At 44.9% G+C, this 21,752-nt stretch overlaps 1 protein-coding gene across 1 annotated transcript in view; it reads right to left on the bottom strand.

Moving 5' to 3' along the window:
• The window catches only part of LOC144773341 (amine oxidase [flavin-containing] A-like), a 667,192-nt gene that overhangs the window by 140,277 nt on the left and 505,163 nt on the right, over positions 1–21,752 (bottom strand). The window contains exon 5 of the mRNA XM_078658306.1: positions 11,590–11,681. Within this exon, the coding sequence (XP_078514432.1) occupies positions 11,590–11,681 (92 nt within the window). The remainder of the gene's footprint in view (positions 1–11,589; positions 11,682–21,752) is intronic.

Genomic DNA, 21,752 nt, shown 5'->3' with positions numbered 1-21,752 from the left:
CATTATGGTTATGTGACTCAAGCACGTGAAACAAACATTAATCAACTTATATGCTGTTAGACTTGGCATGCTTGGTGTGGTTCCCCCTGACTTTTTGCTTCTACCCCTATATTTTTGATGCTGTGCTGGATTTCTTTTTTTTGCTGGCTTAGATTCCTTTGACACTTTGCCACTGCTGATCAGTGTCAAAATGCATGTGCTCCCTGTGTAAATTGTTATTCTGATTGGCATATTTGATTTACTGGTGAGCCCATAGGCAAGTACACAAAGTGTGCCCAGGACCTGTAAATCAAATGCTACTAGTGGGCCTGCAGCACTGATTGTGCCCCCCCACATAAGTAGCTCCGTAAAGGTATATCAGACCTGCCACTGCAGTGTCTGCCCACAGTTTTCAACTGCCATGCCGACCTGGCAAGTGCCACTAACCTTCACTTTTCTTATATGTAAGACATTCCTCAGGTAGGCCCAAGGTACCCCCATGGGAAGGTTGCAGTGTAGGTAAAAGGTAGGACATGTGCTGGTGTGTTTTACAAATATTGCTAATTTAGTTTTTCACTATTGAAAGGCTATCTGTCTCATAGACTAACATGGGAGTTACTTTGTAACATTTTATAAGTATTAATTACCATTAGGACAAAATAGAGGAATGGAGTTAGGCTCTCTGAAGTCAGAATTTAATAACACATCTTTTTAGGGAGATGGTTTATAAATTGTGTGCTTGAAAATAACACTTTTAGGACGTAGGTATTTTCTTATTTAACCTTTCTGTGTGCCTCTACTGGTTTGTGCATTGACTGTCTGGTTTTGGGGTGACAGGGGCTGGGGATGTGCATGCACTGAAGACAGCCACAAGGGGGTTTGAGGTGTGTCCTGCCTTTCCTGGGTGACTCAGAGCTGAGCTGAATAGACTTTGGGTGCATTTAGAGCGGTGGGAGGAGTTTCACTTACACCTGAATAGGCAGTGTCTCCTCTGCGCAATTCTGTCTCCAGTTCCTGTAGTAATGCTGCACTAAAGATGACAGAACTGGTTTGAACTGGGCTCAGAGACCCTTGCCACAAAGAGAACAAAGACCAAATGGGTTATAAGTAGAGGACTTTAAACCCCAGAGATTTAGATCACTTCTGGACTCAAGAGGAACCTTTTGCAGAGGAGAAGAGCTGGAGAGCTGAAGGAGGAGTGCTGTCCCTTTGCTGCGTGCTTTGCTGGGTTGGCCTGCAGTAGCTGCTTCTACTAGGTAAGAGAAAAAAGACTGGAACTTTGCTGAGAACCTGCTTGAAGAAGAATGTCCAAGGGCTTGTGTGTGCTGGCCGCCTGTTCTGTAGTCTCAGTGACACAAAGACTTCACCATCCGCTCCCCTGAACTCCATTGCTAGGAGTTCTGACCTGCCAGAAGGGGCCCATTCCAGGTTCTGGGCCTCTCGAGGATGTTCCTGCTGTTGGGAGCTGGAGAAACCTAAAAGAAGCAAGATAAACTATGCCCACCGCTGTCAGCTGCCCCAAGGCCAGGGGAACCCCTCATGAACTGCGCGATGCAACGTCCCGCCGCCACCCCATTTCCAATGCCCTTCGACACCTGCTGACGCCTGCAGTTATTGGCCTTCCTGATGCCACCACTAGCACCAACGCCGTCCCTGCCAGCAGCCCCATCTGTTACTGCGGGGTCGATAGCCGACCAGGGTGCCTTCACAAACTCTTCAACCTTGCAATGCCTCACTGGAACTGGCGCCTCACCGCTGACGCTGCGGTCTTCCCCTGTCCTGGACTTGTCGCGTTGCCTCCTCGCAGACACGACGCCTCACCTCCCTGTGGCAACCAGGAAACCGGCCTCAACCTCGGCACTGACACCTCACCTCCACGATGCCATGCATCGTCCACAGACTTCAATTTCCAAGGTACTGTTGTTTGAGGGTCCATATGACCACCATGTCTGACACAACACAGCTCGCGGTCAGCACCGTACTTTGGATTTTTGTCGGTCACGACGTCATAATATCCCCAGGTGGGGCTATTCGTTTCTACAAGTGCTATTTCTGCAAGTAACTGTTTTTAAGTGCTATTTTGACATCTGTATGTTGGATTTTTGTTGTTTTGGTCTTGTTTGATTTAGATAAAGATACCAAATTTTTGTAAACTGGTGTGGCATCCATTGACGTCGTTTTAACTGTGTTACTGTGTGTTTTGAGTACAAGCACTTTACACATTGACTTTGAGATAAGCCTGTCTGCTCGTGCCAAGCTACCAAGGGGGTGAGCAGGGGTTATCTTAAGTGTGTATCCCCCTTACCCTGACTAGAAGCAAGGGTCCCTACTTGGACATAGGTACCTACCTCTGACAATTAGAGCCCCATATTTCTAACATGTACAATATGAACTCCCCATTTGGGCCCGCTCACCACAGGTTCACCAATGACAATCAACTCTTCTTCTTTCAGCATCATGTGCCTGACAAGCATATAAAAAACAGGTCACCAAGGTTAGTGGTCAAGATGGCAGACAATCTAGATGTTTTCGATCTCAGCTCCCAGCCTGCGGAAATTTCATCACATGCCTCAATGTCTCCGGGGGTCCAAACTGCCGACAGATGTCTTAACTGCCTCTTTGAGAAGGGACACCACCGGTGAGGAAGAATTCCGGACCCCAGATTGCTGCTGCGAGGACAGCGCTCCCAGAGCGCCAGACTGGCGGTCAAGGGCTGGTCCCAGCGCAGGGGAACAGCGGTTCATGTGTGCTAGACTGATGAGCACAAGGCCTGGGACAGTGAGCGATGAGGATTGGCTGTGATTCCTTCCCAGGGCTCAGAGGAGAAATGCTATCCTACTGTCATGCGGAAGACCCAAGGTAACGCATTCAGTGCCCAGAGCTGACTGCCGAACAAAGCATGGTGAACTTATCCGGGACCCTGAGAGACAACATGAACAAGGGCAGCGTTCACCCTCCTCTTGGCCCAGTTTTCTGAATTGTGCAAGCCCTTTTAAAAAAGACTGGCCTGTAGCCTGTGGGGAGCTAACTGCCAGCTCCAAGGGCCACTATTCCAGTGTGCTAAGTGATCTGGAAAGCACAGAGGAGCAGTCAGAACAAGATGAAGTGAGCGCTTGTTCCTTGTGACCCTACGATCCTTAATCCTCTGTGCTCTCTTTCTTGCAACCTCATGGAGAACAGAGGCATTTCCAGTGTTATTCCTCAGATGAGGCGGGGGTATAGGAGGGCTCCACATGTCCCCTAAGAAAAAAACACATTCAAGGGGAGTCTACTTGCTTATTTCGACTGGGGGGGGGGGCAAGACATCACCCTGGAGGTGCGAGAGGCTCATGCAGGTCTGGACGATATACCCCTCACAGAGAAATATTCAGGCATTCCAAATTTAATTGAGAGATGAACATTGCCAAGACTTTGATAATAGCTGATATGCCTTCCGACCTAGGCTCCAAGATACAAGAACTGCACACAGACCTTGACTTGGCGAGTCAATGCAACTAGATACTAAGGCATAGTTGGATACTGTAGGAGAGCAGCATGTAGCCACGTCATCTTTTGGCTTCACAGTAGAACAACAACCAAGGTTGGCCCTAGAAATGTTGGAGGATTTGGAGAACCACTTCCAAAGGGAAAACTTATTGATACGTGGTCTGAGTGAAAAGTTCCCAAATCCTAACTTGGATGCTATCAGGACCAGCCTTTTGTCTAACATTTTAGGAGATGGGCATGAAGGGGTGAACCTTGACAGGGTCCACAAGGTGGGCTTTAAATGGTGAGTTCAGCAACAAAGACCAAGATATATCCTGATTAAGTTTCACTATTCGGGAAGGGAAGATATTTTTAAGCAAGCTTGGCAGCTTAGCAATGCCTTCTTCAGGGAATATGTTCTATATACCAGGATGTTGGCCAGGCCACCCTATAGTAAAGATTTGACTTCAGGGGGATAACTAAAATTATGAGGAGTACTGCTGGGCATATCCATTTGGCCTATCCTTTGACCTGAGAGGTCCCAGGCCTTCTCCTTTTTCAGAGTTCCTCAGCCTGAGCACTCCTCAGGTGTTCCACTGAGGAGGAATGATCCTGGCACAGCTTCAAGGAAGTGAGACCTGGCCAGTTGGAGTCGCCCGAGGGGCCTTGCATCTTCAGGACAGGGCTTAGGGAATCAAGAACGGCTCAAGTGGGTATCTTCATATGTAGTTTTGCTTCAATATTCAAAAGTGCGATGGGGAGGTAGGACGCACATTTTTGCATGTACTTGCCTGGTTTGAAGAGGGCCGAGATGATTGACTCTCCTATTGTTGAGTCGTGTAGCCCATTTCAGTGCATAAGTTAAAAAGGGTGATTTTATGGCTACCCTCACTTCCTCCTGCAGTATGTGCCTTTCCATGGAATCCCTGAGCCTCAGTAATCTGAGAAAGCTTTACATCATTAAGGTAAGCAACTTGTTGTGGTACCAAATATGCCTCCCCAGATGAAAAGTCCAAGTGAAAACAGAAAACTCCTTAAGCTTAGCTGTATCATCAGACAGAACATTAACAGTATGGGCCAGCTGCATACCGACCATATCCCCTGTAACAAATAACCACATTTTTAAGTGCAAAAGAGTGAGTTTAGCTTGTTGGTGCAGTGCAAGCCAAGCCACCCTCTTACAGCATTTATTATTTTATGTGTTTTGCAGTGTGAGGTGCCCTGCCCTTAGCCATTCTAGCTCTTGCATTTACTATATACAAAGATCCTGGCCACCGGCCTCCATGAGGTCCTCCCGTCCCTGATCCGCCCAGACCAGAGTGAATTTGTGCAGGGATGTCAGATTCATGAAAGCATAAGCGTAGCCATTTAGCTCATGAAAAGGCTTCCCTGAAGAAATTCCAGCGATCCTGCCATTGCTAGACGAAGAAAAAGCCTTTGACTGGGTGGAATTGTCCTTCTCATTCCTACTGCTCCTGCTCATCAGCATCAGCCTGAGATTTTTAAATGAGGTCTAACCCAACTACACCAGTCCTAAAGATAGGGTCACTCTGAATGGCCAACTGTCCCAGGACTTTCAGCTATACCGAAGCTCTCGCCAGGGGTGCTCTTTATTCCTACTTTTATTTCCCCTTTTCATGGACCCCTTGGGCTGTTAGTCCAGGAATCTGAGGTCTGGTGGGTACACAATTCACCTTTATGTGGACAATGTGGTGTTGTCTTTGGTGTCCCGATCGATCGGCCCTTCCAGCAATACTCTCCCTTTAACAGGCCTTCAAGAGATTATCCGAGAATAAAATCAATTATGATCTTTATCTAAGGTCCTCAATTTAACAGTACCAGCTGAAGAAGTTGCCCCTCTCCTAAGGAATTTCCCTTCTGCTGGGCTAAGAAACCTATCAGCCACTTGGGCATGTAGATTAACAGGACACCCCCCCCCCCCATTTATTGTCCTCTATTTGCAGGCACTAGGGGCCAGCTGTATCAACATTACATTTTGTGAGTCTATAATAGCGAATTTTACTGATTCGCTATTATAGACTTGCAAAATGCAATGTATGTAGGAATCTGCTAATATTTTGCGATTCCTACGCATTCCTTATTTGCAACTCGCAAATTGCGAGTCTCAAATAAGGAATAGCTTCCCATTAAATTCTATTGGCCAAGAGGCCCATAGGAATAAATGGGAATTGCATGCGCAATTTGCGAGTACCCAATAGGTACTCGCAAATTGCGCATGCATTTTTAAGGATTCAAGGGTACTAAAAGGATACCCTGTTGCACCCCTGAAATGCGCATGTGTGCACATGTGGCGCCCATACATGCCCTAAGGGCATGTATGTGAGCCACATGGCACTTTGAAAAATGCAAAAAAAATTGCATTTTTCTAGGAAATCGCAAATTACTACCAACTTGAAGTTAGTGGTAATTTGCGATTCCTTAAAGCAGTATTGCAATTTGTGATGGCTATTAGAATAGCCTTTAGGGAATCAGAAATTGCGATCCTCTAATTGTGGGCGCAAAATAGGGAATCACAAATTTTCCGATTCCTTATTTTACAAGTGGGTTTTTTCTTCCCTACAATGCACAATACGATTTTTCGTTTGCAAACAGTGAAATTCTGTGAATCGCAGAGGAGAAAAGTGGAGGGTTGGCCATACCTGATATTTCTCTCTACTATGTGGTGTTTCAGATAAGGATAGCTGTGGAATAGTCCATGGTGGCATCAGTGTAGAACTGGAGGCACATGGACCACATCTTTGCCCGAAGGCCTCTGCGGGACCTGGTAAGGCTGAATAAAAAGCTTAGGCCGACAAGTCCATATGTCAGCACAACAATCACAACAACCCTCTGAGTATGGGATACCTATATAGAAGCCCAGGATTGGTGACGGAACTCTCATCATATACCCTAACTCGTCATAATAAAGGATTTACCCTGTGCAAAGGTCACTGCATTCCAAGAATGGACAAGGGGGTGTAGGACACTCGTGGACATGTTTGAGGCTTCCAGGCCTAAGATATTCCTACGATGTAAGACCAACTTTGGTCTTTTTGAGTGGGGCTGTTTACAATGTGCACTGCTTCACCGTTGGGTCACTAATCTAATAATCTGACAGGGTGAAACTCAACATAGGACTTCTCTGAAAGCTGTGTTTCCCCAAACTGGTGGGCTCGAGAGGCATTAAATCTAATTTATATCAAGTTTTGCTTGCTCAGGAGGCTTTTCAGACTTGGCACCATAATAAGGAATGGGAATGGGCTTTGGGTGCACAGATATCTCCAAAGCAGTGGGAGGGGCTAATAAGGGGAAATCAATTCATCTGCTAAGATATTTTTGGGAAGGGAGATTCATTATAAACCCTGGTTGGGCTGGCATTATACTCCCTCCTGCTTGTGTCATATGTTTCCAAATGTTCATCCAAATTGTTGGAGCAATTGCAGAACCGGGAGGGTTGGTGGGGGGGGCGAGGATTGCATACCCATTGATTTGTCCCTTTTGTGAGGGGGGTGGCAACTTTGAGATTCTAGGATATCAGATACCCTTTGTCCTGAAGGTTCTGTTGCTGGTTTGAGGCACACTAAGCAATAAAAGTGTGTCAAAACATGATTGGCACATGGTGCTACAGAGCATAAGGGAAGCTAACAATAGTCTTCCACTGGGAGAAGAGGGATAATCCACCACTCTTTCAGTGGTACCACAGGCTCTGGACAATTCTGGCCATGGATCAATTGGCTAATAATATGAATGGCACTCCACTACACTTCGCAGCCAAAAGTAAGACGCTGTACAGTCACATAAAGTCCACATTTGTAAAGCGCACAATCACCCGTAAGGGTCTCTAGGCGCTGGGGGGCCGTCGGGAAGATTAAGCGAGCTATTGCCCAGAGTCACATGGTGCTGGGCTGACCTGCCGCCGGAGCCGGGGATCGAACCGTGGTCCCCAGATTCCAGCGTCAGTCGCCCTGGCCGCGGCGCCACACCTCTTCCACATGAAATGGCCTCCCAAGTATCATGCTTCACCCTAGATGGAGAGCGCCGGCTTTGTTCGATTGGGGGTTGTGGAGAGGCCCTCTGTTTGAAGAGACTGGTGATTATAGCACCCACGATGAAGGTTGGGAGGAGTGGCTTGCTGGACGGTTGGCATCATAACTTGTGGGATAGGTGGCTGACAAATGTAGTTCCGAGGGAGGGCTGGAGGTGGGGTTGAGATGTTATATTAGTTGGCTTGAAAGCTAATATTATAGGGTTTCCTTTGCATTTTATTTCACTATTTGCAATTTGAGGACAGTCAGTGATGTTTCATTTGGATTAACGTGATGACTCAACTGTTAATATGTTGTATGCTGGATAAGATGTAATGTTTTATAGACATAAAATACTTAAGAAAATGATTTACACAAACAACTTTTTACCTGCTATCTACCAATGATTGGCACAGCCCTACCACAAGCCAAACCTATTTAAGACAAAGATAATTCCCTCCCCAACATCCTCAACACCAAAATTGTTTGTATTCTCTAGGGGCTAGATGTAGGTAAATCAGATTTACCGCTTCATAAATACCGAATTTTACCGATTCGGTATTAATGAATCGTAAATCTGATGTAGGTATTCATTCGGTAAACAATACCGAATCGATATGATTCGGTATTTACCGATTCTGTAATTACAGAATCGGTATTTGCCATTGATTCCTATGGGCCTTGAAGCCCATATTAATCACTGGCAAATACCGATTCTGTAATTACAGAATCGGTAAAAATACCGGATTTCCAAGGGGGACAGGGTGTCACTTTGACACCCTGTAGCACCCCAGTTTTTGCCTTGTGTGCAATGTGACACACATACATGCCCTAAGGGCATGTCTGTGTGTCACATGGCATAGGTGTACATACACAGATGTGCATGTACACTGGAATTCTGTATTTTACCACCCAATAGGATTGGGTGGTAAATACCGACTCCTAAAGGGCCTGTGGCACTCTTTGAAGTGCCAGCTACATCTGGAATTACAGAATCGGTATATTTACCGATTCGGTAAATTACCGAATCGGTAATTTTACCGAATCGGTAAATATACCGATTCTGTAAATTTCAGCCCCCTACATAGCAAAACCCAAATACCGGTCGGTAACGGTCGGTAACGGCCGAAATCGGCTGTTACCGACCGGTATTTAGGCTACTACATCTGGCCCTAAGCTCTTTACTCTGGACTCAATCACCCCTTCTCAATCAGAATGCATTCTAGGTGCACACTTTAATTATGAAAGGTGCTTAGCTTGCACCTCCACTGCAACTTAATCCTACCCAACAAAAGAAAAATCTGTATCAATGATCCGATGACTAAACTAAATCCTCAATTACCATACGTCCCATCAGTAGTATTAAATTCTACTTCCGTTTTTTACCATCCCTTTTCATCCTAACATCAGGATAAGGTTTCTACCTTCACCACCCATTTCCTGTAGAATCTCTCATGGCAAACAAATAATACTACTTATCACCAACTGGACACATGCAGAATATTTGTTTCTGTAAGTGACTTGCCTTAGAGGTTCAAACCTCTGCATAGGTTATTAGGTATCACAATCCAATTCTGTGTATACTATATGCTCTATTAGTTGCCATTATTGTTATAAACTACATGTTTTTCTATATCATTTGTTTGCATATATTGCAGTGCACTGTACAGCCATAATAAACACAAGATTTTTTAACGCCTTAGCTGCTTCGAACTTTTTTGCGCCAGTGTGGAACGTTCGAAGAACGGATGGGGCTGCGATGGCCAACGGTCGTTCGCAGCCCCAGCCAGGTAGTGCTCCCGTCGGCTGTTGGCCGACGGGAGCACGGAACGGGTTAAATATGTAAGAACTGGAACAATATTATCTCATGGGTAGGGCATTCCCAAGTGTGGAGTCTTAGGGCTCCAAGGCCAAGTTGAGGGCCTATTCTACCTTGGTTAGTACCAACTTGGGCGTGCCCTTCCCTGGCTAATATTGGTATTGTAAATCAGACCCATTATATCAGGACTGAAATTCACAAAATGTGTTTGTTAGAGGGTGTGTTTTTCACAGGACTATTTAAGTGTAAGGTTCAAAGAGGCACAGCTGTTGGAGTTGTTTGCCTGATAAGGGTCTGCCATTTTTGTCACTTTGAAATGCTTTATAGTGGAAGGCTCGTTGTGAGGGTTACTAAAAGGATATTTAGGGTGATACAGAATTTATTTGCAACATAAATTATTTGTTGGTGGTGACATACTAATTTAAAAAAATTGTGATGCATTCTAGGATGATTTTACTAAGTGCAAGCGAATGCTGATATTCTACAGGGATCTGATGAACCACGAGTGAAGGAAAATGTTTTTTCCACTTGATATCTCACAAAAATGATGGTAAGGGCCCCAAAGGCTAAAAGGAGGACATATTGTCTATAAATTCACAATCAGTGTCCTCTGCCGTTAGAGAGGAAAGTCTAATTTGTTGAGTAAAACATGTACTTCCCACAGGAGTTGCGAGCTATTAGCTGGTTCCATAGGGGCATATGTAGGAAGGCGTTTGCAATTCACAAACGCCGTAATTCGTAGAATTCTGGCTTTTGGTATGTAGGTGCCACATAGCAAAATAAGGAATCGCAAAAATTGCGATTCCTTATTTTGCTCAAGCATTTAAGGAATCACAATTTTGCGATTCCTTAAATGCTATGTAGGGGTGCCTTTTAAATTGCGATTTTGGCTTAAGGAATCGCAAAATACCACCTACTCCAAGTAGATGGTATTTTGCGATGTACTGTCAAAATGCATTTTTTTTAAATTCAAAGTGCCATGTGGCGCACAGACATGCCCTTAGGGCAAGTATGTGCGCCACATGTACTTTCAGGCACATTCCAGGTGTGCAACAGGTGTCCTTTGGACACCCTGGCATCCTTGGAATTGCGATTCTCAAATTGCGATTTTCTCATAGAAAATCGCAATTTGAGAATGTATATCCATTCATTCCTATGGGCCTCTTGGCCCATAGGAATGAATGGGACACTCATTCCTTAATTGCGATTCGCAATTTGCTGATCCCAATTAAGGAATTTTGAGAGATTCGCAAAACAATTGCGATTTATTACCTACATTACATTTTGCAAATCTCAAATAGCTATTCCTTAAAAATCGCTATTTGAGAATCGCAAAATGTAAATTACCTACATATACCCCTTATTGTTCTAGTGCAGTTTCATCACAAAATTTCAAAGAACAACTAGAGCACTAACAATAATATTCATCAGAAATAAGTCTGGAAGGATGAGTGAAACATGTACTTTCAACAGCAGCAGCTGTCTTTATGTTGTCTTCCCACAGGCCTACTGTTGCTCCTCCAGAGATTCCTAATGAACAACTAGAGTGATACTATTCCGTACCCCGCAAAAAATGGAGACAAACCTGTAAACTTTGAGATAAATCTCACAGAGTGAGAGAAGGTGCTTTTTTTAAGCTGTGCAATCTGAAAATAAAGCACTAACTAACAGGCATAAAAAAGGCACTCAGTTACTGGCCCTAGGCGTTTCCTACACTTCTAAGATGTAAACATAACATCGGGCAGACTTAATTGACAAAATAAAAATAATCTACAAAGAACTGCTTTTTACCTATTTTAAGATGAACTGTTTTGTTTAATGGAATTTCATATTATTACGAGTAAACAAAATGATTGACAAAATAGGTCCTCTAAAATATAGCCTACTAAATTAGGCTTACAGCAAAGGAGTAACACAAATTTCCTTTGAGAATGCATTCCGAGTCACAGACAGAAAATTTCATAGATTCCTGCCAGGTGATGGATTCAATTTTAGTTTAAATTTTATATTGTATGCATTATTTTCAGGTTTCACAATAAAACTTTCTTTCGACTCACTCTTACTCTTTCTTTCTCAGATACTTCATAGAAGACATGGAGTATCTGAGAAAGAAAGAGTCAGTGAAATTTATGCTAACTAGTTGGGAGAAAGAAATTTGGTACCCCTATTTGGACATATTATCCAATCAATGGCTTAGATCAGATGTACAATTTAGAATTATTGTAAAGGGTGATATGTTTTTATGGGTTTAAAGACCCAATGGTCTCAAATAAACGTCACTTTTGAATTGAATTGACTTACGCTGTCCAGCAAACGCTGTCGATAAAATCTTTCATCGTCATCTTGTCCCATTCTTCAGCATGTGGTGCATCCCATGGCGCGTCAGCGGGAATCTAAAAAGAAGTGCATATCGTTAGCAGCTGTATGCATTGCACATATACATCAACATGTAAATTGGAGGATGGTTTTCCTTTGTAGGTCTCGTCAACAGACAGCTTCGGCTGTCTGTCAGTAAACATGCCTACTGTATCCAAAACAGACTTAAGAGTTTTCCCACCCCTTGCTCATGATATGATGGCTATACTCCGTAATCTTTTGTCTGTCTTACCCAAAGAGCATTTCAGTTTGATTGGCAGAGTTGCATCCTTCAACTGATGACGTGTATTGTAGTGCATCATGAGCTACTTTCTGATCCTCTGAGTCTTTCCTGCTCCTCCAATCCCTATTTGGACCCTCTTCTCTCGTCAAAATGAATGATCCCATTCACCATACCTCCCCTGCACTCTCACTATGTCCCAGTTCTGAATCGGTGGGTGGCATGTGCACATTAACGGTCGCCATCTTGGAATATTTTTTTCTCATGCTCTGTGGCCATCGCTGCCTTAAAACAAAATAACCATTCCTATATACCAACAGCATATGAGTGGCTAACAATAGTAACCATCTAGGCAAAGAAACAAGCATTGACAAAGCCAATCTTAATACTTCAAACACTATTTGGGTCCTTATCAGTCTAAACGTTTTTCGTAAAAGGTTTAGATCTGATGCAGCAACTTCATGTTCAACTATAATGTATAACAGTGTCTCATGACAAAATATTATGCAGGGAGGTATCTTGCTGTTTCCATCAGAATGCATTTAAAAACATCCGCATTTGTTCTCTGAAACATCTAAAAGATTGGGCATCCTGGGTTTCAGTGGCAGAGATAGCATATAACTCCCTATGTAGTGCATCAGGTTGCTTTTCCTTCTGTTGCACACATGGTTTTCATCCAGGTTTAGGTCCTATACCATAACTATCACTCGAGTAACGTCAGTCATATCTTTACTTTAGAAGCTGCAGTTAACCCAGAAACCGGACGTTTTTCAGTTAACTAAAACTAAGGCACACTACAAATGTTCCTTTGATATGGACTGAAGACCCGCCCCTATTTATCAGGTTGGATATATGATTTGTCTCTCCACCTTTCATCTCCACATTCCTGGATCTCATCCTAAGTTTGTTCCTCGATTTAGGGTCCCCTTAAGATCATACGGTTGTTAGGTTCCTCTCCTATACGAGTGGTCTTAACAAGCATACGTAGAATGTACCCTGTGGTTCATGTGTCAGGAGTTAAACCAGCCAGGTATATAGTCACATCACAACACCACACCCCACCCCACCCCACCCCACCCCAGTACAAGTGGATGGTTCACAGGAATTTGAAGTTGAGACAATTCAAGATTCTAGGACACATAAAGGGGTCTAGCCGCTTGGGAGAGGTATGACACTTCAGAGAGGTCATGCAATTCCTACTACCTTTGTACTTGCTTCTCGGTGGGTAAAGGCTTTCCACAGAAACTATCAGGGGGTCTCCGGAGAGGGAGTATACATCAGGGTGGACAATACTTGCAAGTTTCCAAATGAGAGATCACAAAGAAAGGCATGTGGGCAAAAAGATTCAACAAAGAAACAGGGACTATCTAATTTGCAACGTTGGAGATTTTGCAACACCAGCTCTTGGCGACTAGGATGGATGGACATTCAGACGGGCGAACACACACACAACAGTCATTTGAAGGTTGGGCCAGCAGAGGCAGAAGAGCAATGACACATGGTCAAATTGGCTTGAGCTCTTACAGAATGCTAAATAAATTAGCATTATTCCTGTGACTGTAGTCTTAGATCTCCGGCATATTTTCTGCGCACATGCCACACTTCGCTGCCAACATCAAGGCTGGTTTCCAAAACAGTCACGCGATCTTCCATGGCCTCCATTGTGCGGTTTGTAGCATCAAAGCAGGTTTCAAAGGACGTGAGTTTGGCCCAAAGAGATTTAAGTTCTGCAGTCGTGGTTTTAGTATCGTATGCATAGAGTTCATGGTTGACTTGATATCCATAAGTTCCTTCATGAAGAGTCTCTAAGATGCCATCTGCCATGGCTGGTGTGGTATTTCTAGCCTTGCCAGTCACCACGTACGTAAGTAGCAGCTGGCAGGTGGGTTTACCCATGGACATCTGGAAGGACAATGGGATTAGTACAAAGGGAAAAGAGTGTGGAGCCAACCCTTGAAGTACTGTTTTGGTAAGGTAGGGCCGTATAGGCAGGATGCAGCAGTAGTAGGCACACCCACAGTGCAGGAGTGCTGCAAATCGTAGTTACAAAAGGTTCAGCCATAAGGTACCAAACAGGGCCCCCACCAGAGCGTTACCACATAGGCGATCAGGTGGATGGCAGGCCCGAAAAAGCCACTCAGGAGAGCCGGAGGTATCAGAGGCTGTGGTCAATGGTCAGTGCTAGGGAACCAATGGAAGTAGTATCCAAGAGTGATGCTCTAGCTAATAAAGGCACAATGAGCAGGCTGAACATGTGGTTCACTTCTTGCCCCTGGCCCACCAGACAAGAGCAATGGTCTACCAGGGCTTGGTAGGAGTGGTGGAATGGACCTCATTCAGCAAGGCTGGTGCTGGAGAGAAGATGGCTCATTAGTCATCACAGGGGGAACCTCAAGGCCAGCTTCCAGTAGGTAGAGGGCTGCGGTCAACAGCCGGACATGTCCCAACACAGTTGCAATGCAGCTGTGCAGTGCAATGTGGCCTAAAGCTCTCGAGTGGGCGTGATAGCCTGTGTCTGTTGAGAAACCCAAAGGCCTGCGGAGCGTAGGCGGAACAGAGGAAGAAACCAGGCAGTGTGAAGGCTCCATGTAGCAGGGCTGGTGGTTGTTCGTAGATGGCACTGTAGCCATCATAGGGGGGATCCCCAAGGCTGGTACCCACAGGCAAGGTGTAGTGTCAGACAAGGGCAAGCTCGATGTGCTCTAGTGTTGCTCTGCTGAAGTGATGGAGAGTCATGGGTCGAAGTTGCAGGCCCAGGACTCACCAGTGGTCATGAGAGGCCACGGCTGGAGCAATCGTGCCGATGTCAGCAGGAGCATGTTGGTCTGCCAAAAGTCCATGCCAAGGGCAGCAATCCGCGCTGAATGTCTTCCGACAGTATGCCACGGGGAATATGGCAGTGCAGCGCTCTTTACTGGTTGTAATTCTCAGGAAGGCGCCAGGCGGTTCAGGAGCATTAACAAGAGCCAGCCACCTTGTTAAGGGTCAGACTCCACCCTCCCAAAAACAATATTTTAAAGGAAATGTGCTTCGACTGGCTTTTAGTAGGCATTTTGCTACTTTTCCATAAAGAAGTTCCTACAAATCCTCAGGGATCACCAACATCCATCTTTACATGCAAGTATACTTTGATCCCTGAATCTAATCTCAGCCTCAAGCTAAACAGGATGAATAGTGACAATTAAATTTCCAAGTGGAAACACACATAATTTGGATACTAAAAAAGAATTACCCATTTTGAAGCCAACAGTTGGAACTCAAAACATAGGACAACTCATAAATAAGGGCTGGAGCCAAACTAGATTTTCATGGTAAATACTGAACTATATAATTGATTCCCATTAGGATTTTGTGTAAATAACATTATTTCCATAATGACTCCAGACTTTAACAGCCGAAGTTGGACTGCTCTAACTTAACCCATCAGAAGAACCAGAAATTCAGAAAACAGACACAACTGAAGCCCAGAATCACTGTATTGCAAAGTAAGTGCATGTGGCAGTGGCTCCATAGTGCATTCCTGAGGCATAGTGAGTTTGAGAGAGCTGAGGAACATTATATGGTATATTGACCAGACAAGGCAAAGTGGCTTGCACCATAATGATATGATTTCCCTTAGACAACTACTGAACATTTAGCCACACTAACATTAATGCAACATAGGGTCAATGTTTGGGCCACAATGATACAGAGACAGAAAAGGATGGATGCTATGGGGGTGGGGGGGTGGGGGGGGAGGTGAGGGAGACAATCTGGAGCAGATTCTGCATAGGTAGACTTTTATCGTAGACCCCAGTGGAAAGGCATAGGGTAGTTCATCTGGTGTTTGGCTGCCACCCTTCACCTAATCCTTGCGAAGCTTGGCTACAGGGGTTCCTCAGGGCTCAATATTGAGCCCTCTTCTGTTCAATGTTTATATGACACCCCTTGTCTATTTGGCTGAGGAGCTGGGGGCCAAGATCATAGCTTATGCTGATGACACCCAGCTCCTCTTCACGTGGAAGAAAACAGATCTCTCCCCAGCGAGGGCAAAAAATTGTTTGGCAGGAGTGTTTAAGTGGCTAGCCCAGGCCCAATTAATATGTAATGAAGAAAAATCAAAGGTTCTTCTTTAAGGATCCTCCCCCCCCCCATTTTAGAGAAGACATCTGGCTGGTAGGCTACCCCATGCCTAAATCTATGGAAGCCAGGCGAAGGATTTGGGGGTATGGTTCAGTGAGGAATTGAGATTTTTGCCCCAGATCAACAGGTTGGCCGGTGTGTGCTTTGGCACAATGAAGTGCCTTAAAAAGTTTCTTCCACTTTTGCCTAGAATGGCTAAAGAAATGGTGACCCATGCCCTCATTCTCTCACGCCTGGACTACGCTAATGCCTTATACATCGGTCTACCGGCATATCAGTTAAGAAAGCTGCAGATTGTCCAGAATGCGGCGGCCAGAGCCTTACTGGGTATGCCTGGAAGGTCCAGTGCGAGGCAGCTTCTTCGGGATCTGCACTGGCTTCCGGTCGACCAATGCATACTGTTTAAGGCTCTCACGCTGGTCCATGGAGCACTTTACAAGTCTGGCCCTCAGAATCTTAGAAGTCGGTTCACGTTTTACGTGCCGCTCCAACAGATACGCTCTACTGGCCAATGCCTTGCCCTGGTCCCCAGGGATCGCCTGGCTAGAATGGGAGGCAGCTCCCTCTCTGTCAGAGCAGCCGTGGCCTGGAATGCCCTGCCCTTTAAACTGCGGAACACCGGCAACTTCAGACTGTTAAAAAAACACCTGAAAACGATGTTGTTTAAGTAAGCTCCCAGTCTGGTCTGTCCATCCCTCCCTCCTTCTTCCATTTGGCTATCGCGCCGGGACACTTCCGAGTAGCCATGCGCGATATAAATGGAGGATAACATAACATAACATAACATGGTGTGGTGTTTCTTGTAACCTACTAGGCTGGGACTGGATACCTGGCTGAACATTCTTGCATCTGGGGGGGCCAGGCAGCGGGAGGGTCACTTGCCTGTATAAGTAGGTTTTATTTCTACCTTTTTATAATATTTAATAATCTACTGTGATAGTACTTTCTCTACCCAGTACTTCACGTTACTCCTTGCCTCACCTACCCGATTACTGTCTATCACAACACCCTGAATCACTGTCTCTTTCCCACCTCCCCATTCTGGACCCATGGCCTTTTCCCAGGGCTCCAAACACCTTTGTATCATCTCTCTCAATGTCAATGGTGTCACTGATTACTTTAAACTTCAAAAGACACTTAAATACCTTGCATCAAAATTCCCTGACATAGCCCTGTTTCAGGAAATGCTTTTCTCCACCCTCAAAACATAAGGAGACTGGGTGGGCAGTAGTCTTTTTTTACTCCTACTGCGATCCCTAGTCTCTCAGGTGCTTCCTTCTCTCTGGAAAAGTGGGGAGTTGCTATTCTATTTCACAAATTTGTCCAACACACTATCATCAAAGACACAGATTGAGCTAATAGCTCACTATATCACAGAGACGTTATAAATAGGTTTAGTATTTACACACAGCAAACCAAAGAAAGTCATCACTTAGAGATATCCTAAGAAAGTATAGTTCGTGTCCTAAAGTAACTATAAATCGTGTCTCCACCATGCACAGTTTTCTCTTGTAAATGTTGCAGTGATATTATTAATTATTTCACAGAAGAAGTTCAAAACATTGGACCAGGTCCTGATCCTGGGTTCTCCCTATGCCGCTAATCAAGATTGGGAGTCTTTTTTTATCATCTCTCTCCAGACTATGAACAGAATTTGGAGCACTAAGCACATTATGGGAGGCACCTGGAACTTAGCAAAAGACCCCCTTCTTGACAGATCAAAACACCTGGAAAGGCCTAAGTCTAGAGCTAGGTACAACAACTGGAAGTAACATAGAACCATAATCTAAATGACCCATGGCGCCTAACACAGCCCCAAGATAGGGATACTCCTTTCTATTGTGCATACATGGCACCTCTTCTCCAATAGACTTTTTTGTTGTGAACCATTCTTCTTTAGACTTCCTTCCCACGTATGCAATTGAGGTTGAGCGAATCTCGGACCACGCCTGCTAGTCCTTGAACTAGACATTGGACATATCAAATACAACAAGGAGCTGAAGGGGGTAAAGAACAGGTCGCCCCCCCACTCACGTAATCACCTGGTGTGCTGAGCGAATGCCAGACACCAGCGTTGTTACGACTGACGTTTTTCAGCATATGTGACAGCCAGTGAGATAAGAGGGTTACAGTATTGCCCACCAGGGGCAATAACAAAGTATACCATTATAAATAGACATCCATTGGTGCAGTGAGGAAAAATTGACCCTTGCCCTGATGAAATTGCCTTGAGTTCCCCTGACAATAAAACATGTCGGCTTTTAAATGAGCCTACACACAGCACGGAATAAATTCATATAGCCAGTGTTGACTAGCTCGGTTTTAAACTAGGAAGGGCAGTGTTTCAGTTCAGATCCCGCCTCTCCTTAAAGGGTTGATACTGCCGCACACCCGGATAAGCAAACTGGTGCATTGGCAGCACATGACACCACACCTAGCACTCTGTCTTTTTGCTTTGTCTTACTTTATCACAATTTGTGTTATGTGTTGGTGGTTGCTGATGATGAGAACCTGAGGACGCAGGCGTGTACCAGTCTGCTTACTCCCATGGTATTACTCCCATGAGGCACTGCCAACCTTTTCTCACCTTTTTTCCTTTCTTGCCTATGTTTGGTCATTTCACACCAGTGGGTGGGATAGACCGTGGGAGATAGAACTCACAGACACAACTGATTTTAATAATGAAATGGTGATCCGGGTCCCTCCCGTACAGACTGTATAAGGATAACCGCTGGTCCGTCACATCAAGTTGAGTGACTGCAATGGATTGAAAGGGTCTCTGAGCAATGTATTCACCTTTTGAACAGGTCCATTGTTGTTTATGATTGGACATATCAACCCTACCTCAAAACAAACGCTGGAGACTCAACCTCTCCCGATTTCCGAGGTCAGAGGATAAACGTGACCTAACGGCTCACCTACACCAATATTTGTATGACAAGGAAGTCTCAGTCTCCTCCGTGCAGGTTCTCTAGGCTGCTAGGAAGGTTACTCTATAGGGTGCCCTCATGTGTGACTAGGTGGCTAGGAAAAGCATACCCAGGAGGTCCAGACTCAGCTGGAGACTAAGATTTGCACTCTCATTTAGAGTTATACAAGTCATCCAACACCAGACCTTCTATGTCGTTTAGAACAAGTGAAATATGACTTGTCCTTTTATGATTTTAATCTAATCGAATAAAGTGTATTGAACTGAACTGACTTGAACAAGTAGGTAATGACACAAGCTGTACATGCCCTTCTTCACCTCAAGTGCTGCTATTGTGAATGGGGAAAAGGTGAGTAGACTATTAGCTGCACATTTATGCCATCAGGAAGCTAGTTATGCTATCCCTGCATTATGGGACCTCTCTCAGAGATTGGTGACCCACCCTGTGGAGATTGTCAATACTGTTGCGGACTTCCTGGGCATTCTCTACAGATCAGATGCACCAACTAACCTCCTCCAACAACAATCCTTTTTCTCGAACTTTCGCCTCCTCAATCTGTCCGAAGAGGGTCGCCAACTCCTTGAGGGGGAGATAACTGAAGATGCGATCGCAGAGGCTATAACCTCCTTGTCCAACAATAAAGCCCCTAGTGAAGACGGGTTCCAGGCTAAATTTTATAAGATAAGGTCGGGTTTGTATCTGGCCGCTCCTCCCGCAACCACATACGCCTTTTCACAAACATAATTTGGCATGTCCGAAATTACCCTGATTGAAAAACTCCTGCTCTCACGGAATGTGGGAAAAGCCTTTGACTGCTTTGAATGGGGTCATTTATTCTGCACGATAGGCAGAGATGGGATGGACCCCTCCTTTTTGCCGAAGGTGCAGTGGCTCACCCCAAAACACCTGCTGTGCACATTGACTCTGACAGCCATGACTTGCAGACATTTCAGATACACCCAGGCACATGACGGGGTGACCCCTGTTTCCCCTGCTGTATCTGTTAGACCTAGAACATTTGGTAGGTGCTGTTCATCACTACCCTCTTATACGAGTCAATGACACCCCAGCAGGCAAATGCAAAATTCTCCTACATATTGTTAAGCCTGAGTTACCCAGGATCTCTTATCGCCCATCTTACATCCTCTATCCTGCATCTTATTTCCTTGATTGATACATTTATCACTTTTCCAGATACAAAATGAATTGGACAAAAAGTGAAGCACTCCCCTTGACAAATCATGACTATGACACTACACTTGGCTCTTACGTCTTTACATGGAAATGTTCAGGAATAAAATATCTAGGAATTCTACTTAACAGAGGCCTTGAGGGCACGGTTCTTGACAATCTTTTACCCTTGATATATAAGAAGGACCTACATTTTACATGCTGGTCAGACATGCAGATCTCCCTTTTGGGTAGAATGAAGATGAACAAAATGGTTACAACAACATGATTCAATTATGTTTTTGGCATGTTACCCCTTCGGATCCCTACAACATAAATAAACGCATCACTCAGTTTATATGGACAGGAAGAAAAACGCCAACTCAACTCTGCGTGCTACATGGGGACCCTAAAGAGGGTGGCTTTCAACTCCGTAGTATGCATATGTACTACCTGGCCCATCACTTATCCCAACTGACCTACTTTTTATCACCTGCTGATACTCAACCTCAGAGGGTACTTTGGGAACATCCACTGACTACAGACTGTAAGTGTCTGGCCATCTTTTCCCCCTATCCAGATATGAATGGGCAGCTCATATTGTCTATACTATGTTCTGAGGTATAACATTGGCTCGGCTACCTTGATAAATGGCATTACTTTTGACATGGCTTCAGGGCACTGAGAAATAGCTTTTCTATTTCTGAACAATAAAATTGCATTCAAAAGCCTTAACCTCCACACCACATACTTATTGCCATATTATGACAGGCAGGTTAACACAGATTTGTCTTCAACCACTTCATGTGTGCTTAGAGGGTTGGTTCATAACTTACTTCAGTTGGAAGTGCATTGCATGGTCAGTTCAAAATCCTGCATATGATCTGAACCCTATGATGATAATCTCGAACATAAGCACTATCAGCGGGCCTTATGCAGTTGAGTGGACAGTTGTTTCAGGAGTATGGCTTTTAATCAGCTTTTTAGATATTAATGGGATGAGGACTGGATGCATTAATGCACCAAAATTGCAAATGTGAAGAGAAGAAAAATTCTATTGCTGAGAGATAGAGTGAATGTAGATAATGTAGTACAGTGACTATCTGGTTTCACTTAGTGTTCATGGCAAGTGTTGATGTATACTTCCTTGGTAGGCCTAGATACATTGTGTTTCAGTCAGTTGGACTGAATAGAGATGTGTTCCTGCAGTCGGGTGGCATTGTGGAAGAAGGGAGAAGGAAGGAGAAGGCCAATTGAAGGGCCGACTGAAGGGTCGTCTGTCCGTCTTACCTGCTGCACTCGCATTTGCCTTGCTGCTACCACTCTGCCATCACCACCCAGCAGGGAAGTCTGGAGAACTGTAGAGAAGAGTTGGAAAAGTTGGGCAACCTAAATCCGGAAAGTCTGCTGAAGTGCTGAGGTCCCAATGAGGCGCTGTGAATGCGGCAGTAAGGCTGAAAAGTGGTGTGTAGAGAGGAAACGGGGCGTGCGAGAAGCCTGAGCAGGCAGCTGGACTTGACAACGATGATTTTTGGTGATGGCTGGAAGCCATGCATGGTATGCCTTCAGGTGAAGGTGAGCTGCAGCACGCTAGGTGTCGTAGCACTGGGCATAGAGCTGTGGCGTGCGGAGACAGGCAGCCTAGG

Source organism: Lissotriton helveticus, chromosome 8, assembly GCF_964261635.1.
Source record: "Lissotriton helveticus chromosome 8, aLisHel1.1, whole genome shotgun sequence".
In the NCBI taxonomy this organism is placed as follows: domain Eukaryota; kingdom Metazoa; phylum Chordata; class Amphibia; order Caudata; family Salamandridae; genus Lissotriton; species Lissotriton helveticus.
The sequence above is the reverse complement of the archived record's forward strand: the minus strand, read 5'-3'. Positions and strand labels throughout refer to the sequence as shown.